General features: G+C 40.5%; 1 protein-coding gene across 5 annotated transcripts; it reads left to right on the top strand.

The window, feature by feature from the left end:
• On the top strand, positions 1 to 7,571 carry LOC128857058 (neutral alpha-glucosidase AB). Of its 5 annotated transcripts, none has more exons than XM_054092601.1 (9): positions 1 to 75; positions 4,062 to 4,175; positions 4,239 to 4,380; positions 4,441 to 4,538; positions 4,595 to 5,089; positions 5,161 to 5,267; positions 5,326 to 5,793; positions 5,863 to 6,773; positions 6,846 to 7,571. In XM_054092601.1, exons 2-9 carry the CDS (start codon positions 4,075 to 4,077, stop codon positions 7,272 to 7,274), a joined length of 2,751 nt encoding a protein of 916 aa, XP_053948576.1. In that variant the 5' UTR covers positions 1 to 75; positions 4,062 to 4,074; the 3' UTR covers positions 7,275 to 7,571. The 5 variants fall into 5 exon arrangements, with proteins under 5 accessions (XP_053948576.1, XP_053948575.1, XP_053948577.1 ...); XM_054092600.1 differs by having other exon boundaries at positions 22 to 164; positions 4,065 to 4,175; XM_054092602.1 differs by having other exon boundaries at positions 22 to 164; positions 4,444 to 4,538.
• Positions 7,572 to 22,772: the final 15,201 nt, after the last annotated feature.

The following is a 22,772-nucleotide window of genomic DNA, read 5'->3' as shown; positions in this document are numbered from 1 at the left end:
TTTCTAACGTCAATCACAAAAATATTTTACATCTCTAGTTTGTTCTCATTACCGGCGAAATTTGTAGGAAAATTGGTAATTTTAGGATAATTTATTTAGAATAAAATAACAACTTAGCTGTAGTGAATAATAAGAACGCGTTTAATAGAATTAGCGCTGATTAGGTGAGTAAATGTACATATATATTTTAATTAGGGAAATATCAATACGGGTGACTCGCAACTTTTTCGTTCGAGTGGCTGCAAAATCGGGTACTCTCTTCAATTGCTCGTAAATTTTAGTTAAATGTGGACTGTAAATATTATTTACACGATAATTTTTTAGAATTATATTGATTTATTGATTTGTATTGATTTATAGATTTAGATAGAAATTGTCACAAAGAACCTAATACGGAGGAAATTACATACATGTGTATGTGTGTATGTAACTCGAACAGCTGCACATTGTCTGACGTGTCTGTAAGAGCAAGCAAAAACAAATAAGAAAATGAATAGCTTTTACACAAAGGCGTCACAAATATAAATTGTATATTATATTTTTAATGGAAAGGTAATATTTAACCGACCGTGATTTTCTAAAGTCGTTGGCTTTTTAATCGAACCTAGCCAGCAAAGCGGCCGCCGTTACCGAATGAGATGACTAGCAAGACTTTTCCAATTGCGGTCGCTCCTCGGCAGATAATGGCAGTGATTTTCTAAAGTCGTTGCTTTTTAATCGCCAGCAAAGCGGCCGCCGCAGCTGAATAAGATGACTACCAAGTGATAGAAAAAGGTTTTTCTAAAGCGATGGCTCCTCGGCAGACAATGGCAAGTCTGCGAGTGAACTACTGCCATGAAAAGCAGAAAACCATCTGTTCGCAGGCGGCATAAAACTGTAGTTCCCTCTATTTGTGTAATTCACCAAGACGCACACCACAAATAGGATGAAGACTTCGACCAAACACCCAAAAAGGGTGCAAGCAGCTTAAGCAAATTATAAACATTGGTCCTTAAGAGAAAAGTCTCCAAAGTTCTAGTATTGCTATTATACAAATACAATTGATGTAGTTATGATGGTGAAAATTGTTACATATCTATCGTACAATTTATGGATGTACATATGTATGTACAAACAATATTTGAGAGCAATCGGGGGCCCATTTAAGGACACCTTTTATTTTAATTTAAAAAAAAAATATCGTTTTATTTGAAACATGCTAATGTACGTAAGGAGGTTATGTATGGAATTCAATATGACATAAATTACCAGCTCGAGACTGAGGCCAGTTGTTGGTAGAAGCTTTGGATAGCATTTTCAAATTTGGTTTTTTTTTTTCGTCAGCGGCGCGTCTAAGCAAATTTGCAGTTGTGTTTTCAACAAATCCAGAAGGTAGAAATTCAACAGTTTTTATTGATGTAACAACATAAAAAATTTGCATTGAACTTCTGGGGGAAGCTGCTCAAGTGACATCCTCACTTAGAAAGCTCTTCCTCTATTCGCAATCCGTCGAAACAAGCTTCCTGGGCATGCCATTAGATGAGTTAGACGATGATTATCGAAGACTACACCTAGTAGGGCTTAGTAAACTGCTACAACAACAATAACCTAAGGATGAATTTTCACCACAGGGCGTAAAGTCGACTGTTTTAGTTGTTCACAACCCTGTCAAGCGCAGTGAAGTGCGTTTATCTCATCTAACGGCACGCCCGCAAAATATACTGTTCCAATAGCGTGGGACCAGAAATGGTTCCTAGACGGTTGAGCTTAAGTGAGCTTACGAATAGCTGCTTAGTGTTGTGCGGGGTACCTTTGCTTGCCCTGTATAGAACTGACTGTACGGTACACTAGGCAGGGCTGGTTTACTGGGGCGGCAGCCCTTGGTCGCAGAAATAGGTATTAAAGTTAATGGGATATATATAAATAACATTCGCTACGCAGACGATACAACGTTAGTAACAAACAATTTCCAGGATCTCTAAACTATTGTAAACAAAGTTGAAAAACACAGCAAAGACTTCGGGCTAAACATAAATATTGATAAAACCAAATTTATTATTGTAAATAAAAGCAGCAGAGACTATTCCTATGCGAGACTAACCATAGCGTGCAAAACAATAGAGAGTAAAAAGTTTCAGGTATCTGGGTGTATGGCTGAATGACCAATGGGACCCAGATCAGGAGATAAGAGGCAGAATAGAAATGGCTAGAGCGGCCTTCATGAAGATCAAAAAGATACTGACACGCCGGGACATACCAATCAGGTTAAATACAAGATTTTTAAAATGTTATGCATGGTCAACACACTTATATGGAAGCGAGGCCTGGACATTGAAAACCGTAAGCATACACCGACTAGAATCTTTCGAAATGTGGTGCTATAGAAAAATGTTGAAAATTAGCTGGAATGACAAAATATCAAATGACGTAGTGCTAAATAGAATGCAAACCGCTAGGAACATGCTTACGGACATAAAAAGGAGAAAAGTTGCTTATTTCGGACACATAACAAGAGGTGACAAGTATGATATTTTAAAACTGCTGATGCAAGGAAAAATTGAAGGACAAAGAGTAATTGGTAGGAAGAAAATGACATGGCTAGACAACATCAAAGAGTGGACAGGCCTCAAAAGAATCGGCGAACTAACAGCAGCAGCGAAAAACAGACAAAAATATAATGACATCATTAATAATATGACCTTTTTAAGTTTAAAAGCCATGTTCCCTTACTCTTCTATATTCTCGGCAGAAGCAGCGGCAATACACGAAGCTATGGTGTTATCTATCCAGAAAAAGACGAAAACCATAATATGCTCCGACAGCTTGTCAGTCATCCAAGCGGCTAGTAGTCCCATTTGCAACAAATGAAAAACTGTTAATCAAATAAGGGATTTGCTAATAAAAAACAGTAAATTACTAAAACTCCTATGGGTTCCAGGACACACAGGTATCGAGGGAAACACATATGCCGATAATGCAGCGAAACTCGCTGGCAATGCCCCATTATAATCAGCCCAAAAACAGAGAGACTCGATATAGAACGACATATAAATACATGGATAATACACAAACAGCGGCAGTCATTAAAAAACTACAAACATGAACACTATTCCAATATTATTGTAATAAGAATGAAACCCTCCATTCTACCTAACAAATAAACACGGATTTAAAACCCGAATCTTTTCCCGCCTAGGCCACACAACACAGACCCATGAACATATCTTAAAAAAAAAAAATCACTCTATCTGTACAAGCTGCAATACAAACCAAACATTGGACCACATCCTCAACAAATGTCCAAATCACGCCAACGCAAGAAAAGAAATACTAAACTCAGAACAAATAAGCGACATCCTCGCCATTCCCAGTCACTCAAACATCGAAAAAAAAGCAAATTCATTAAAACTATCGAAATGACAATGTAACAAATAATCCAGACAGCCACAGACGTCACAGAGCTGATGGCCTCCGCAGCCAATGCTCAAACATAATTTTAGTACTGGTATTCATACCAGTCACTAAATAATAATAATCATAATATGTTTGTATGTAATCGCGAACATCCAGCATGGATACGCCGATTAAGAAGAAGAATATTTTGCTGTGCGTTGCTCGTCTATGCGATTCTTTAGGACAGTAAAAAAGCTTCACTTTACCATCGACAAAAAAAACGAGGTGCTAAATTGAAAGTAGGCGATCTCAATCGCACACCCGATGCACTCAAAATTCGCCAAATGCATACTAAAGACTATTATAGTGAATAATTATTGAAGCGATTGATATAATTGTTTATTTGCAATTATCTCAATGACTTTGAAGAGGAAATCTTATAACGAAAAACACTTATTTTGGAAAGTTTTTGTTCTAAGTCATACATTTACTAGGCAAACACATTTATAAAAGAGGTAGGTTGGGAAAAGTTAGCTGAAAATTCATGTTCATCGTATAATGCTGCAGACCGTAAAATATTTTCAGCGCTAATTATAGAACATTGCATATGAAATGCGCAAATTATTGCTTATTTTTTAACATAATCTGCCAACATTTGAAATTTACGTAATTTCCTTGCACCATTTCAGTAGCTACGTCAATATGCGTTTGGCGATTTTTCTATTAATATTTTGCATATTCGAGTATGCACTCGCCGTGGATCACACAAATTTCAAGACATGTGACCAGAGCAGTTTTTGCAGGTAATTAAGACATTTGATTTGCACTTTTTATAATAACTAATTAATTGGTTGCATAATTTACAGGCGCTGTCGCAAAGTAAAACCAGATAATAGCAAGTTTGCTTTGGTTCCTGGCACACTCAATACATATTCAGATTCGATAACTGCAGATCTGATACATAAGGACAACAAACATCTGTTCAGCTTGAAGTTGGAAGCTTTAGAGGTATTTTTAAATTTTGATTTATTTTTGCGTAACCATAATTCCTTTTTATTTGCTTATTAGCAGAGCAACACATTCCGTTTGCTGGTCGATGAAAAAACTCCTTTGAAGCCACGCTACAAAGTACAAGATGCGCTAAAAGCACCACCGAAACCTGGAAGGTATGAATAATCACATTTCATTACGTACGCATTTTATATGGCACCGCCTTTTTCAGCATTAAAGTGCATGAGGGTGATACCGAATTGACAATTACCTCGGGTCCAAATAAGGCTGTGGTCATCGCCGATCCATTCCGTGTTGATTTCTATCAAAATGACGTTTTTACCGTTTCGGTCAATGCGAAAGGTCTCATGACTATGGAATATTTGCGTCCAAAACCACAGCAGCCTGCTGACGGTGAGAATGCGGAAAATGCTGCTGCTGTCAATGAGGTGCAAGAAGCTGATGAAATCGATGATCCTGGTGCATGGGAGGAGAATTTCAAATCGCATCATGATTCAAAACCATACGGCCCTGAGGCGGTTGCACTCGATTTCTCTTTCCCCGAAGCTGAGGTGCTATTCGGCATACCCGAACATGCAGATTCATTTGCGCTAAAATCTACCTCAGGTTCCGATCCTTACCGTTTGTATAATGTGGATGTGTTTGAGTATATCGTCGATAGTAAGATGGCGCTTTACGGTACGGTACCTGTACTCTATGGCCACGGGTAAGTGTGTCAAAACAAAAAGCGTAAGTTTTGTTGCATATAACAGCAGCGTAAATGGTTTATCTATTTAGTGCTCAACGCACTGCTGGTGTCTTCTGGCAGAATGCGGCCGAAACGTGGGTGGATATCTACACTGCGGAACGGAATGTTGTGTCTTCTATTGTGAATTTCGTCTCGGGTGAGTTGCAACTGACGTACACAATTTAATGCAGTTATAGTAAGCATTTAACTTAAAGGTTCGCGCAAGTCTGATCCACCAGCCGCCCATTTCATGTCCGAGTCGGGTATTATTGATGTTTTCATATTCTTGGGTCCCACTCCACTCGAAGTATTCCAGCAATACACCGCGCTCACTGGTACAGCTCCTTTGCCGCAAATGTTTGCACTCGGCTATCACCAATCGCGCTGGAACTACAATGATGAACGTGATGTGGAAGAGGTTTCGGCCAAATTCGACGAGTATGACATTCCCATGGACACAATGTGGCTGGATATTGAATACACGGATGGCAAGAAATACTTCACTTGGGATCAATTCAAATTTCCCAATCCGCTGGGCATGATTAAGAACTTGACGGATTTGGGTCGCCATCTGGTGATTATCATTGATCCGCACATTAAACGCGACAGCGGCTATTTCTTCCACAACGATTGCACCGAACGCGGCTACTATACAAAGAATCGCGATGGAAGTGACTATGAAGGTTTGTTAAGCAAACAAAGCATTAGGCAGACAAATTGAAATCAATTAATATACTAATTATTCGGCACAGGTTGGTGTTGGCCTGGCTCAGCAAGCTATCCCGATTTCTTCAATCCCGAGGTGCGCGCCTACTATGCTAGTCAATATGCGCTATCCAATTTCAAAACGGTCACTGCCGATGTTATGTTCTGGAATGACATGAACGAGCCCTCCGTATTCAATGGCCCCGAGGTGACAATGCTGAAGGATTTGGTGCACTATGGCAATTGGGAACACCGCGATGTACATAATATGTATGGTCATATGCATTTGATGGGTACTTTCGATGGCATACTAAATCGTGATGCTAATCAACGTCCATTCATTTTGACGCGTGCTCACTTTGCCGGCTCGCAGCGCTATGCTCTTATCTGGACAGGCGATAATATGGCCGACTGGGGTCACTTGCAACATTCTGTGAAGATGTGCTTGTCCGAAGCTGTGGCCGGCTTCTCTTTCTGTGGTGCTGATATTGGCGGTTTCTTTGGCAATCCCGATACTGAGTTGTACGAACGTTGGTATCAGACCGGTGCTTTCTTGCCCTTCTACCGTTGCCATTCGCACATCGACACAAAGCGGCGTGAACCGTGGCTATTTCCCGAGGATACGCGTTTGGTCATACGCGAGGCATTGCGTAAACGTTACTCCTACCTGCCACTGTGGTACACAATGTTCTACGAGCATGAATTGAATGGCGCACCAGTCATGCGTCCGCTGCTGGCGCATTATCCCAAAGATAAGGAGACGTACACTATTGACAATGAGTTCCTGTTGCAGGATCGTTTGCTGGTGCGTCCAGTGATGGAGCAGGGCGTAAGCAAAGTGAGTGTTTACTTCCCAGCCATTGATGACAAGAAGACGGGCGATGTGTGGTACGATGTGGATACGCTGAAAAAGTATACCAACGCTGGCTATGAAAGCATTGCTGTGGACAATTATAAAGTGGGTAGATGAAAAATGGTTAATTTGAAAAAATTTTTATGTAATAAATATCTGCCGTTTTTGTTTTTTTAGATTCCTGTTTTCCAACGTGGCGGCACTATTGTACCCAAAAAGGAACGCATACGCCGCGCGGCAACACTCATGAAGAACGACCCATATACTTTGGTCGTGTGTCTAGATCGTGCGGGCAAGGCAGAGGGCACTCTTTACATGGACGATGAGAAGTCGTACAAGTATCGCGATGGCGAATTCAATTATATTCATTTAAAGTTTGCGGAAAATTTGTTGGATGTGAACTTCATTGGCAAAGCCAACTATAAGACATCCGCTTGGATTGAACGCGTCGTCATTGCTGGCCTGGAGCGTGTGCCCAAAACGGCCACGCTCATTGTGGATGGCATTTCACAAGAGTTGGACATCTTGCCATACGGCGAAGGTGTAGCTGTGCGCAAGCCTGGCATTTCGGTGCAGCAACTCTACAACATTAGACTTAATTTCTAGTTTGTTCAGCTAATTAAAAAGAATTTAAATATTACAAAATGAGAATTAATAGCCACACTTTAGCCTCCGAATTCCATGCACCGCAACGCTGTAACCAGTAGAGTATTATTGGAGCAATACAAACTCATTTTTTCCTGTAGTTTTAAATGCTAATTTGTATGTTTTTCAAATTTTCCAGCTTTTGAAATTTGGCGCATTTTGCTATGCAAAATTGTTACGACTTTTTTTTATAAAAATTGATTTTTCACTAAATTGTGGTCAATAAAATTTGCATGCGAAGTGAATATAGAAAATGTAGTCGAATGTGTTTTATTCACTTCTGCAGCATTAGCACCCTGTAGTGCGCGCAACAGTTGGCTGCTACAAATTGACTTTATTTTTTTCCTTTTGCGCGCATTTTTCCTCGCACGTTTGTGTGTTTGTGTCTTCTAGTTGTTATAAGTTAAGCGCCACCCTCCATTGGCAAATGCTTAAGGGTGGTCATGAAATTTTTAACAGTCCCATTGCAGTGTTGTTGCTTTGATAGTTGTGCGTGTGTGTTGGACTGTGTGAAATGGACATGCGCTGAAAAGTGCCTTTTATCCGGGAAGGAGAAATTTCGTTGATGGCTCGCTAAAGCCAGTGTGTGTGGGGTTTTAGTCTGATTTAAGAGCTTTGACGAAGAGGTTGTAGCTGCAACACTTCAAGCGGTGGGATTGAAAGCGGTGGGATTGAACAGTTTTAATAAAAAATATAGGCTCGCTATGCAAAAATAAAATTGCAAATCTAAGCAGCGCAGGAGGATCCATTTTTGAGACATCCTCCAGACCCTCAAACTGTGGGGTTACGAGGATTTCGAGCACGTTTTTGACAATGCCGTACAAAGACACAGAAGGTGCTCTCAAGTTCTCTTCATATCTTCAGCCCGCTCCCACTTCGTCCAAAGCCTTAGTGCTGTAGCACTGAGGCAATCTTTCAAGAGACATGATAGCAATTACGGGTGACTGAATTGGCCTCAGAGACCTCCTACCCGGTCATCGGCATCCCCTTGACAGTTTTTAAAGGGGAACTACATAACTTATTTCTCAGGAAAGCGTAGGAAAGATGGAGCTTCATTTCACCTTTGGATTCCTCGCCATTCAATTTCCAAACCCGTAGCTGTGTTTACCGGTCACTGGATGATCGACACACGCGTGGAAAAGCTGAGGTTACCATTTAACTCCCATGGCAGAAACTGTGGGGCATTTCAGAGAAGGATACGGTTGAGCACTTCCTCTGTAAATGTCCGGCTTTGGCAGGTCACTGGGCGCTCCTTTCTTCCACAACTTGGGGCAGTGCGCCAACCTAAAATCCATCAATCTCCTCCATTATATCAACAGCTCTGGCTGGCTGTAGATATCTGCCTGTTGGAGGTCTCATAATCCTATCAAAACGGCGCTTCAGTGCTACTTGAGGAGTGCCAGACTGGCAGTTCAACCATTTCACCTACATACCACTTAGTAAGGCTCGGTTTTGATATCGAGATTATATAACGGTGGGCGCCGGAAGGTCGTTGCTTCAACTGGGTGGGATACTCGTAAAAGAGTTAGGAGTTAGCGGAATTTCTTTGATGGGCGGAGGGAGAATGTTGTTGTAGCAGTAATAGAAGCTCCGTCAGTGGAGGGTATATCACCGGTCGTCTTCCTTTGGCTCATCTAAAGGTAGGCTCAGGAAACTTGCTGTTTCGACAGGTTGGGTCCAGAGGGAGAGGGGTGTTAGATGAGTGGGTTTGATGGGGTATGTGAAAAGGTGGTTAGAGCGGTGCGGGGTGCCTTCATATGCCGGACTTCTGTTTGGTATGTCGATTCTGGATAGGCAGGAATTTCACCTGCTATAGTACCCAGAACGTAATTGTGCCAAGGTTACACGGGACTCTCGGAGAAGTTAGAGCTCTTCGTCTGTAATGGGTGGTGGTTGGACTCCGATTACGGCATTCGGTGGTCGGGAACTTAAGAAGGTGGTAAGAGTCCCCCGATGAATGTCGTTAATTGCCTGTCTGTACACTATTCGAACCAGTGATTGGCGGTCTGTTTTGTCCTGGATCTCGTCCGCATAGTTGAGGAGGTGCCACCTGACATCCCTTGGAGGCGGCTCTGGCGCAAGCAGGTGTCTGCAAGGTTGAAACCTGCGGTAGCACCCTAACAGGAACTGGGGGCATCAGGAGGCAACCCGTCGTTGTACGAATGACATTGTTTTGGCATGTCTGAAGCTTTATCCACTGCGTGCCACTGGCAAAGTAGGGGTCTGCTTAGATTAACCCTGCTGGGATTAGACCACGCATAGACCTTTTGGTTCCTAGCGATACAACATGGAGATTGACCTTCATTAAGATTTAAAGTAGACTTGACGTAGGATGTCAACGCTTTTAGCAAATCTAAGTAGAGCAGGAGGATTTATTGAGATATTGAGATATCATCCAGACCCTCAAACTGTGGGACTACGGCATTTCGATAAATTCACCAGCAACTACTAATCTTCCCGCGGATTTTGCTGCGAGGATTTCTGCCATAAGTAATAGGGTCCAAAGGTGCTAAGTATCGTTTCTAGTGCCTCCGTAGCAGTTGCTTTCATCGCTCCTGTTACGCACAGAGCAGCGAGCCGTTGAATCCTTTCCAATGGCATAAAATGTGTCAGTTTTCTTGATGCAGTCCACCATATCAAGGCCCCATACAGCAGTAGCGGTCTGACTATTGCCGTGTAGCACTAACGCATCAGTGAGACGATATTCCCCAAGTAACGGTTTACTAGACAGGGCTAGTTTACTGGGGCGGCAGCACTTGGTCGGAAAAAACCCGAGTCATTCCGGTAACGTAGAATCAGTTGTCATGGGAATGATCACCTTTGACAGTTTGCTCTCCTTCTCTGCGCACACAACCGCAATTGCTACTAAAGTCCAAAATCGCAACAAGGTCCTCAAATCGCTCGCCGGCAGCACTTGGGGCAAAGACAAAGAAATGTTGTTGGAGCCATTTAAGGCAATTGGTTGGCCGGTTATAAACTACGCTGTGCCTGTCTGGTAACCTGGAACTAGTGAAATACAGTGGATAAAGCTCCAGACTTGTCAAAACACTGATATTCGGACTGCGATGATTTGCTTGCTGATGTCGCCTCTTCAACACCTTCACAACGAGGCACAGATGCTATCAGTAAAGGAGCGCAACAAAATGCTCAGCAAACAGTTTCTCCTTGGGGGCTACCGCGGGTTTCACCCACGTAGACACCTGCTGGGGCCAGAGCCGCCTCACAGGTACGTCAGGAGACACCTTCTCAATTACGCCGTCAAGATCCAGGACAAAACGAACAGACAACTACTGGACCAGATTGTGTTTAAACAGACAATAGACGACATTCATCGGGAGACACCATCTTGTTAAGCTCCCGACCACCGAATGCCGTAATCGGAGTCCAACCACCACCTACAGCAGATGAGGAGCTCCAGCTTCCCCGTGAGACCTGCGTAACCTTGGCAAAATTGCGTTCGGGATATTGTAGCAGGTTAAACTCCTACTTATCTAGAATTGGCTCCGGTATGCCAAACATAACGTCCTGGATGTGAAGGCACACCGCACGACACTAACCACCTTTTCATGCAATCACACTTTTACGATTAAACAATACTCTGGACTGTCATTTAGCCAACTAAGAGACCGTGCATCAGCTGCGCGAGCAGTCTGAAGTTGGCTCATGCGTGAAGTCCGCATTGTTGTACAGAAGCGAACATAGATGGTCTCTAACACCATCACACAGAGGCTACAAGCCTTCATCAACAAATGCCTCCGCATCATGTGCAGAATATTCTGGCCAAACATCATCAGTAACGACGCACCGTGGAGGTTAACGAACGAAAAACCCATCCTTAGGCAAATCAAACACAGAGAATGGCGAATGGATAGGTCCCACATTGAGAAATCCACCAGATAGAATCACGAGAATGGCACTGGACTGGAACCCGCAAGGGAGCAGAGGTCGCGGTCGACCAAAAAAAAAACACTTGGAGCAGGTCGATACCGCGCGAATTAGCTGATGCCGACATCTCATGGGACGGCAGCACAGAACCGTGTACGATGGAAGAGTCTTGTTGAGGGCCTATGCTCTCGAGAGGAGTGAACAATGAAAAAAAATTGATCAAGGTGGTAAACTCAATTTTTAAATTTTATATAAGAATTCATCCCAATTCTGCGTTTTCTATTCCTTTTTTCCATATAACAAAAGCACGATTTTTTTCTTTAAATGGGGAAAATGTGCAATACAGGGACAAAAATATAAAAAAAAAAAATCACAGAATTTTTGGCGCCTTTCAATAAGCACTTCGTTGTACTAAAATTTAATAAGCTATAAAACTGCTCACCAAAATTATTTTTAGAAACTCCGACCCGTTCTGCTACCTAAACATTAATAGCTCTCCTAATTTCTTCGAACTCACCACACAAAACTGGTCTTGGCTATAATAGGAATTTAGTCGGAACCAATCAAGAATCATAGAAACAAGATTACGCCCATGAGAGAGTGCGGGACGTGACATTAGCTGAGTTGTGCAGTGTTGCCAACCATTTGTTCTTCGCAATAAATTGAGTGCTTTTTATACCCAAAATGCGAAAATTTTTAAGTTTGGTGTTCTTTTCTTTTTTTAATTTAAAGCTATCGAAACTGTAAGTTAAAAAAATTGTATTATTAAACAAAAGAATGTTAAAAAAGGTCACTCTGAGAAGGTTTTAGTGTTGATAAAAATTTGTTGATTCTTATAAAATGTGATATTTTCAAAGTGCAAATTTAATTTTTTACTCCATTTAAGGTTATGTTAGCATATTAAATCTTATTCTCTCAACTCTTCTTAACCTTGAAACCTTTTTACACATTTTAAAAAGCGTTTGAATTTATTGAGTGCGAATGAAGCCGCGGGCGCCGACGGACTGCCGGCTGAGCTATTCAAACATGGCGGCGAGGAGCTGGTAAGGTGCATGCATCAGCTCCTATGCAAAATATGGTCGGATGAAAGCATGCCTGCCGATTGGAATTTAAGTGTGCTCTGCCCAATCCATAAGAAGGGCGATCCTGCAATTTGTGCCAATTACCGCGGGATTAGTCTTCTAAATATCGCCTATAAGGTTCTAGCGAGCGTATTGTGTGAAAGGCTGAAGCCCACCGTCAACCAACTGATTGGACCTTATCAGTGTGGCTTCAGACCTGGAAAGTCCACCATTGACCAAATATTCTCAATACGCCAAATCTTGGAAAAGACCCATGAAAGGAGAATCGACACACACCATCTTTTCGTCGACTTCAAAGCTGCATTCGACAGTACGGAAAGGAGTTACCTGTATGCCGCTATGTCTGAATTTGGTATCCCCGCAAAACTAATACGGCTATGTAAGATGACGTTGCTCAACACCAGCAGCGCCGTCAGAATTGGGAAGGACCTCTCCAAGCCGTTTGATACCAAACGAGGTTTCAGACAGGGTGACTCGCTGTCGTGTGACTTCTTTAACCTGATGTTGGAGAGCATCGTACGAGCCGCAGAACTTAATCGCTCAGGCACAATATTTTATAAGAGCGTACAATTGTTGGCGTATGCCGATGATATTGATATCATCGGCCTTAACAACCGTGCTGTTAGTTCTGCCTTCTCCAAACTGGATAAAGAGGCAAAGCGAGTGGGTTTGGTGGTGAACGAGGACAAAACGAAGTACCTCCTGTCTTCAAACAAACAGTCAGCGCACTCGCGTATCGGCACTCACGTCACTGTAGACAGTTATAATTTCGAGGTTGTAAAAGGCTTCGTTTATTTAGGAACCAGCATTAACACCGATAACAATGTCAGCCTTGAAATCCAACGTACAATCTCTCTCGCCAAAAAGTGCTACTTTGGACTAAGTAGGCAACTGAGCAGTAAAGTCCTCTCTCGACGAACAAAACTAACACTCTACAAGACTCTCATCATGCCCGTCCTAACGTATGGCGCAGAAGCTTGGACGATGACAACATCCGATGAAGCGACGCTTGGAGTGTTCGAGAGAAAGATTCTGCGTAAGATTTTTGGACCTTTGCACGTTGGCAACGGCGAATATCGCAGGCGATGGAACGATGAGCTGTATGAGCTTTACGGCGACATAGACATAGCGCAGCGAATAAAGATCCAGCGGCTTCGTTGGCTGGGTCATGTCGTCCGAATGGATACAAACGCTCCGGCTTTGAAAGTATTCGATGCGGTACCAGCTGGTGGTAGCAGAGGAAGAGGAAGCCCTCCTCTGCGTTGGAAAGATCAGGTGGAGAAGGACTTGGCTTCACTTGGTGTGTCCAACTGGCGCCGGTTAGCACGAGAAAGAAACGACTGGCGCGCTTTGTTAAGCTCGGCCAAAATCGCGTAAGCGGTTATCGCGCCAATTAAGAAGAAGAATGAAAATCATAGAGGTGTAATCGTTTCTTCCGGTACTCAATCCTTAGTGGGACATAGGGCATCAAGATTAGTAAAAATAAGCAAAAATATGCCAGAAAATACTGAAGAAACCATAACGACATTTTTACAATAGGAGTACCTTATCTTCTTACATAGCCTCAAATATAGCAAATTATTCGTTAAAATAGCATCGTCTAAATCTACATTATTAATTAATGCTTGGTCCGGAATACCCCAAGGGACTCACTGTGGGCCAATTCTTTTCTTAATATTCATAAACGACTTACCTAAAATATTTCAATATGTAAAATGCTTAATGTTTGCAGATGATGTAAAGCTATTTTTACAAGTCAGCTGTATTGAAGATTGTTCCAATCTTCAAAAGGATCTCAAACATCTTCAAGATTAGTGTACCATGAACCACCTACACTTGAATACCGACAAATGCTGCGTGGTTTCATACAGGAAGAAACTCAATCCATTCATCTTTAATTACTTTTTGAACAATATTATACTTAGTAGGAAAGAGGAAATCAAAGACTTGGGCATAATCTTCGATTCAGGACTTACGTTCTCGAAACATATTGATTACATTATCTCTAAAGCTTTTTCTATGATTGGATTTTTACGTCGTAATACGGAAGACTTTTCAGATCCCTTGACTTTGAAAGCACTCTACGTCTCCTTAATTCGAAGCCGACTAGATTATTGTTCTCTAATATGGAACCCATTCTACCAATGTCATATAAATAAGATTGAAAGAGTCCAAAAAGTCTTTACCAAATATGCATTGTGTAAGCTGCGCTGGCCTAAAGGGCTCCCTAGTTATATAGGCAGACGCAAATTGATTGGACTGCAAAGCCTTGAGGACAGACGAATCTACTTTTCGATTCTCTTCGTGTATAATCTTTTAAATTTCAATATAAATTGTCGTGAGTTACAGAGTCTAATTACATTTCAAACAAAGCACCATGATTTAAGGCAGGTTCGTTTATTTGTAGACCAACGGTATAGAACTAACTATGCCCTCAATGAACCAATGGTGAGATGCATTCGATTCTGCAATAATTATCCTAGCCTCGACTTTAGACTAAGCTTATATAATTTTAGACAACAATTGTTTATAATCTTTAATTAATAATTAAAAATTTGTCTAACATAGTCTGTAAGAATTATTTGTAGACTGAATAAACGAATAATAATAAAAAAAAAGTCGTTCTCTTAACAAAGAACTCATACATTAAATTGTAACACATTTATTTAAGAAAAATGCACATTTTAAAGACAATTTTTCACGCATACTAAAAAGTTCTTTAAGCAATTCAATAAATATTTGGTATTTTATTTTCTTTAAATGGGCATTTTAGTGCGTTTTTATATCCAAAACTAGGCAACACTGTAGTAGCGAGAGAGAGATTTGACTGCTGGAAGGAGAAGAACACCAACATTAACCGCAATCGCAGGCAATGTGACCAGCTGTTAAAAAAGTAAAGCCAAATAAAAGTGAGTGAATTATTGAACTAATTTTTAAAGAATGTATTACTTTTAATTAGAACAGGCTAGAAAAATGTCATGAAGAAAGACTAAAACTCCGAGACTAAATAACAAAAAAAAAAAAAATTCTAAATCAAGCTACGAAAATGGTAATCTGACCATACTGGACACCAATTGTGATTATATGACGTTACTCATTGTCAAATTCGCTGGGAGCAAAGTAACGGTACTACGATAGGCGCCATCTTATTATTCTTTTTATCATGGGAACCAATTGGTTTTTGGGTGGAGAAATAAGTTAGGTGAGATGTGGAACGGGCCTGTGGCTGCAGTTTCTTCTCTTTTTAAGTGTTTTTTCTTTACTTTTATTTAGCGATATTCCTTTAGTCTCTCAACACATACAGCAAGCCAACACTCTCTGAGAAAGTCCAAATTTCATGTTATTTTTAGATTTAATTTCTTAGCTTTGTTTATTTTCATGAATCTCACTTTGCCCTTCTATGCAAATTCATTGGCCTGACTCTTATTAAAAGAGGTTAACGAACCTTGGGTAACATTACTTTTATTCCCATACATATCCATGTGTGTACATATGTATGTACATATGTAGTGGCATTCAACATATGCAAGTATTCGCTTTTATTGCTTCTATTTCTTCGTTTGCTTTGGTTGGTTGAAAAAATAGCTAATCCGTGGAAAAAAACTTAAAAATGATAGTTAAAACGGATGTGCCTGCATGGAGGCGTATAAACGAGTGAATATGGAGAGTGAAGAGCTTTGTTGTTGTGAGTGCATTTGTAAAAAATAAGTGAACCAGGATATGAGGACAAATGCATATGTATAAGTGTGATGGTGTGTGTGTACGTAAATATGTTAATTTTATATGAGCTTGTTGTGCGGACAATTGTAACAGACAACGCTGGATGGCAGTTAGGGCCACACAAACAATAATAACAATCACAGCAACAACAACAACAACACATAGCATGTATTGGAATAACAGCTACATCAGCAGTTTATGGCTTGTTGCCTTCACTTTCCTCTCATGGCTCTCTCTGCCTGCGCTACTTAACCGCCTCCTATCGCATATATAGACATACATACATACACCTGTGTTCAAAATAATAGCGGCGCGGCGAATTACAAAGTTTTCATTATTTTAATTTAATTTAATTTTTATATTTTAATATTTTTATAAAAGTGTTGTGCATTTTATCATACAACAAAAGTTTATGGAAATGAAAGCTAAAAATATGTACGAAATTCACAACAATTTAAAAGTAAAAAAAATTTACATCAAAATATTCAACTTTTTCATACGAATCTTTAGAAATTTTCAAGGTGTTCACTTTTATAGCCCATTCAATATTAGCACAAGGTGGCGCAAAATTACTGATCCTATAGGAAGATTCATAATTTTTACAAATAGCGTCCTAGGTCAATCGTATTTGACACTTGTGAATTAGGCAACTGCAGTATACTAGGTTGTTCAATAAGTTGTGCGGTTCGATAAGAAAAACATAACTTTATGGTTTGAAATATACTTAGTTATTCAGAAGAGTCTCCCGGTACATCAATAAACTTGTTCCAACAAAATTCCATCCCTGAAGTGAGAATTTGGAAGTGCTGCAAAATACGTTGCCCCAACTATTATAGCCTCATCATCTGCTGAAAAACGCTTTCCACGCATGCATTTTTTTAGGTATGGAAACAGATGGAAGTCGCTCGAACTTTAATTCATGGATTTTAGCCATTGTCAAAATGCTCTTGTGAGACGGTGCATTGTCCTGATGTAAAAGATTTTTTTTCTTTTGTAAACTGGATATTTTTTCAGAAATTTTCTCCTTCAGCTGGTTTAAAAGGTTGCATTAATATTCAGAATGTATTGTTTTACCAGTTTGCAAGTAATCCACAAACGAAATTCCTTTCGCATTACAAAAAACTAATGCTAACATCTTCTTGGCCAATTTCTGGGCACGAACTCGTTTCGGAGTCGAAGAACCAGAGTCACACCACTTTTTAGCATTCTGTTTTGATTTAGGATCATGGTGATAGACCTAAGTCTCATCCATAGTGATAATTCGACGCACAAAATCCTCTTTATCTTTTCGAAAACGCTCTAGATGTTGCTGAGAAAGTCGCATTCGAATGTGATTTTGTTCTATTGTTAGCTTTCTGGAACCCAATACCTCAGTCAAAATATTCTTTACACTGCGCAATGAAATGCCTAGATTTTCTACTAAATCTCTTTCAGTCATTCGATGATTTTCCAATACGATTTCATGTATTTTTTCAATGATTTCTGGTATTATTGGACGATAGACGTCTTTGAATCGTCTTCCAGGCTTGTACGACCACGTTTAAATTCAGCAACCTATCATTCTACTGTACCAATTGATGACAAAAAGTCCTTTACACTTTTGACATTCATTCATAAACTTCCTTTGCTTTTAAACTTTCCAAAAACAAAAATTCAATCACGGTACTTGATTTTTTCCATTGCAGAAAATATTGTGACACGTCGATATTAAATGGCTTGAAAACAAAGAATGATGCTGTTCATGAAGCAATGAAATTTGTTGTGGAAAACAGGTGGAGAGGCAGTTCTGTATGTACCTGCAGCAACAGCAAAGCTGCGCTCATGGCCTTAGACAGCCCTCCAACCACTTCAAGGGTAGTTGAGTCTTATAAATCCAGGCAGAACTATGTCGGCAAGGATGGGCGCTGAGACCAACTTCTTTAGCCCGGAGTCTGTTCTGTCACTCTCTTCAAAGCCATCAAAACTAATGTCACTCCTGTCACTAAGCAGAAGGGACTGTAGGCAGTTGGTTGGAGTAATGAGCGACGCACATGGAAAGCCATCCCAGACAGTGCACTCTGCCCAGCATGTGGAGAGGAAGATGAGACGGTGGAGCACTTTCTGTGCGTCTGGCTGGGCTTCGCTCGAATCAGGCTTGAGGTCTTTGGCACTGATGTGTTACGAGTAAGAAGCGACCATCTTGGCTCCTTGGCACCACAAGATCTACTCAGATTTCTTCGGAGGTCGAGTAAGTTTAAAGAAAATTAAAAAGGGGTAATTAATTTTGCGGCACCTCGAAGTTCTCGTTTATTTGCGACAATTTGCGAAATCGCAAAGTGACACCTCAACTCTGTATATTCAATGTATATGCGAGGACACAGGGAGCTATATCGTACGCTTGACAACTCTAGTTGAAAGTAATCCTGGGTCCACTTCGTATCTGAGCCCACGCATTCAGAATAAATTTCTTCACCTTATGGCATCTGGTGTTCGCCAGATATTGCCCATCGCGATCAAATGTCAGAAGTCGTGAGGTTCGTGGACGTTGATTTTGAAAAAAAAAAAACAGTACGTGAAGGAAACCTTTCTTGGCTTTATTGAAATTACCGCGAAGAATGCTGAGGGACTGGCGAATAGTATTTTAGAACAGTTAAAGAAAGATGAAATGAATTTTCAAGAATGTCGGTCACAGTGCTACGATAACGCTGCTGTAATGGCTGGGCACAAAAATGGCGTGAATGAAAAACTGGGAGAAATAAATAGGCGTGCATTGTTTGTAAACTGTGACAATCACTCACTCAACTTAGTTGGTGTATATTAGGCCGGGTCGATTTGTGGGGAGGCAAAAAAATCGCCCGTTGCTCTGTGAAAATCATATTGTAGGGATCAAAATAAGAAACTTTGCCCAAGGAACCATACCTCTAAAATGAATTATGTACACTGTACATGCAGCAAAACCAAATGTAGCAATGCTCACTTTTTTGGAACCATCGAAAGTGTGTATGCATTTTTTGCTCGTTCAACACAACGTTGGGAAAAACTTAATGAAGCTACACCAGTTCTCATGAAATCCAAATCTGAAACCTGATGGCGTGCAAACGTAGAAGCAATAAAGCGAGTTAAGGGGGGAGCCTGGTTTATAAGGTCAACAAAATCAATTTTTTTTTTCGTTTTAAGCGATTCCTAATATATTTCAGAATATTCACACAAAGTTACAGAGCCTAATTCTCAATATTTCCGTAGCTACAAAGCCAAAAGGCGAGCGTTAGGTAGTTACGCTTTGGCCGGACAGCTATAGTACAAACTTTATCTTCTTTTCTCGACTTTTCATTTTTATGATTTCTTTGAATTGGCGTACAAGAATGAAAAAAAACTAATGAACCTTTTGAAATGAATCATAGCTTGTTCCCTTCAGTATTAAATTCTCTTCTATTTGAACTAACAAAATAGATAAACAAATTTTTTTCAAGATTTTTATACCAAGTTGAAGTGAATTTTGTTTTTATAGAAAGGCATTTTTTTCTTTAAAACCTCCAAAAAGTTGAAATTTTGGAATTTCTCTCAGTTTTCTTAGTTCATCTAGAATAAAAAATCATGATAATTAGAAATCCATTTGAATTTTTTGCTTTAGATAATAATTACGAGCTGTATCTTGTACGCCAGTTGGAAACTCCAGCGTTGCAGCGCTCTACTAATTTCTATGTTAAACATTTTTTTCAACTTATTTTAACCAGTACAAAAGTTCTTTATACTTTTTAAATGTTCATTAAAAGATAGAAAACACTTTGCAGTGCTAAATTAAATTTTTCCTTAAAAAAAATCGCAAAGAGATGCAATTTTTAGACCTCATAAACCAGGCTCCCCTCTTAACAACCATTTGGATCAAATTCTGGAAGTTCTTGAAGAAATGACCGAGGACAAGAATCAAACAAGAAGTGATGGCCAGCAACTAAACAACCGAACGTTGAAGTAATATATGATTTCTTGATTTTGTTGGGATTTTGGAATAAAGTACAAATTCGCATTGACCGTGTTCAAAAGAGGCTGCAAGATCCCACGATGAATTTTCACGCTGCTGCTGAAGATTTGAAGGCACTTCAAAATTATTTCGAAAATGAAAGAGAGGCCATCGTTGATAGTTCACTCGAGGAAGGGATAATTTATGTCAAAAATGGGACGTTGCAACTGAAAGACGCCGAAGAAGAATAAAAAATATATGGATGGTGAGATTTCGATTGATGCAGGTTTGAGTGCCATTGAAGAAATGAAAAGGGTCTTGAAAGAAACAGTTGATCGACTATTTCAAGAAATGAACGGAAAATTCGTACGGTTGAATGAAATCGATGAAAAATTTGGATTCCTTCTCGATGGCAAAGCTTTTATTTATTAGGAAAAAGATCGTATCTCAAAAAAAGCGCAACGAGTTAGGTCAGTTCTACGTATGGAGCTTTGGGTTAACTGGTGTTTGTTGTAAAATGCTCTATATATTTAAAAAAAGTTAAAAGTTGGTAATTCGTCGCGCTACTATTATTTTGAACACAGGTGTATGAATACATATACATGCATGCATATGTGTATGTACACATACATATGTAAATATGTACATCCTTTTGCCGTGTGCACTCGGCTGGGCAATTCATTTTTTTAAAAGCCTGCTTGATGCACACACACGCCTGCATGGCCATGAAATGGCAACAAATTCATAAGGTTGCACAGTTGCAAAGAAAAGCAAAAAAAACAGCAACAAAACAACAAGAAATTAAGTAACAAAAACAACAATAATACAAAAAAATTGCCTGACAACAAAGTCGCACACAAAGTACAATTAATTAGTAGAATATGCTGTTGGTTGCTGTTGCATGGCATTTTGAACTTCCGTTCGCAGTGCTGGCTGAGCAATGTATGCAAATGCAGCAGCAACAAAAAGACAAAAAAACAAAAAATGAAAAAATGCTATGTAAAATAACAACAATAAAAAAAGCGAAAAAGGACAGCATTAAAAAATGAGCTAAAAGCAAGAAATATTGCATGCCACACAACTCAACCGCGTGATGCACAGCTATAAAAAAAGACGAAAGATGAAGCAAAAGTTGCAAGCAGCAGCCAGCCGCCAACAGTGCAGAATGACAACCACAAAACAACACTAAAATCCATACTTACATCCCTCCACTACATACACACACGCACACCCATACATACAAACAAATCAAACCGACGCAGGATGGACAAACAAACGGTCGCATCGTACAATGACAACAATTGCAATGGCAATTGTGGCGACATAACAACGAGGCAAGGCTTTCGTTGGGTTGTTGCAGCCGAGCGCTGCCTGGTCAACGCTGATCATTGTGGCACTTACAATGGCCATTGTAATGGCGTGGCAATTTTTGCTGTTGTTGTTGAGCTGGCGACGGCGATGTTGATGGTGATGGTGATGGCGATGACGATTGCCGTTATTGCGGCGTTTAATTGTTCGCGCAATGTCTGTTATGGGATTAACATTGCCGTGGCTATGGATTGGTAGCCAGCTTTTATGCCACTCCATTTTGTCGTACTTTCCACGTTGCTTTGCTAAACTTTCGTTTACTCCAATGTATTGTTTGACGTTGGCGGTTGTTGTTGTTGTTGAACGTACATGCATATCTTAGAGTATTAAATGTTATGACACTCATGAATTTTTTTGTATCTATGAAAGATGAAATGATCAGCTCATATACGAAGTCATTGAAAATTTAAACAGGAAGCACTAAAAAAGCGAGGTTTGTTGAGAAACCGCGATTTTTTTTCCAATTTTTTTCACGGTTATGCTAGTACATATGCCCCAATATAAGGGGTTACGGGGCAAGTCATCCTTATACTTAAGGACACTCTTATTTAGGTCTTACTTACTTATTTATATGGCCTGATCAAGGATCACAACCCGTTACCGGACTCAGGCCGTCTGTGACAAGTCTCGGCAGGCGTCTCTGACGCGCGTCTTCTCCAATTTGTTACACCAAGCGATGTTAGCGTTCCCTTAACTTGATCCCTTCATTGGAGGCATGGTCTCCCTCCACTTCGTTGTCTTCTAACTTGCCATCCGAACACCTTCCTTGCTGGAGCTTCTGCATCCATATGCTCAACGTGGCCCAACCAGCGCAAGCGCTTCACTATGTCCACCTCGTCGTAGAGCTCATACAGTTCGTGGTTCACTCGGCTGTAGTAGTTATCGTCAACCCGAAGAGGACCGAAGATTTTCCCAAGAATCTTTCTATCGGATACCCCAAGAGCTGCGGCATCACTGCCACACAACACATGCTTCAGCGCCATAGAGTAGCACGGGCAAGATGAGCGTCTTGGAGAGTGTTAGTTTTTTTCGGGCGAGAGAGGTTTCTGCTACGCATTTGCTTACTGAGACCGTAGTAACACCAGGCTGACAACATTTGTTGTTGTGACGGCGGTGCTAAGATATATATATTCTTTGACGATTTCAAAGGTGTAGTCGTCCGCTGAAATTCTGGATCCAAAACGCCGTATATCTTTCCTAGTGGACAGCATATATTGTACATACTTCGTCTTGCCCTCGTTAACCGCTAGATCCACTTTATTTGACTCTCTATGCAATTCAATATGATGTCAATGTGAGGAGCTGGCCACATTGGCCATTTCGGCTCTCTGTAGTACCACTTCCATGAGGAAGTTGAAGAGGTCGCACAATAGTGCTTTGTCTGAAACCTTAATCGGTATTGAACGGTTCGGAGAGGTCTTTTCCTACCTTGACTCAATGTCATTTTGCAAAGTCGGATCAGTTTTG

This window comes from Anastrepha ludens, chromosome 3 (assembly GCF_028408465.1).
Source record: "Anastrepha ludens isolate Willacy chromosome 3, idAnaLude1.1, whole genome shotgun sequence".
Taxonomy (NCBI): domain Eukaryota; kingdom Metazoa; phylum Arthropoda; class Insecta; order Diptera; family Tephritidae; genus Anastrepha; species Anastrepha ludens.
The sequence above is the reverse complement of the archived record's forward strand: the minus strand, read 5'-3'. Positions and strand labels throughout refer to the sequence as shown.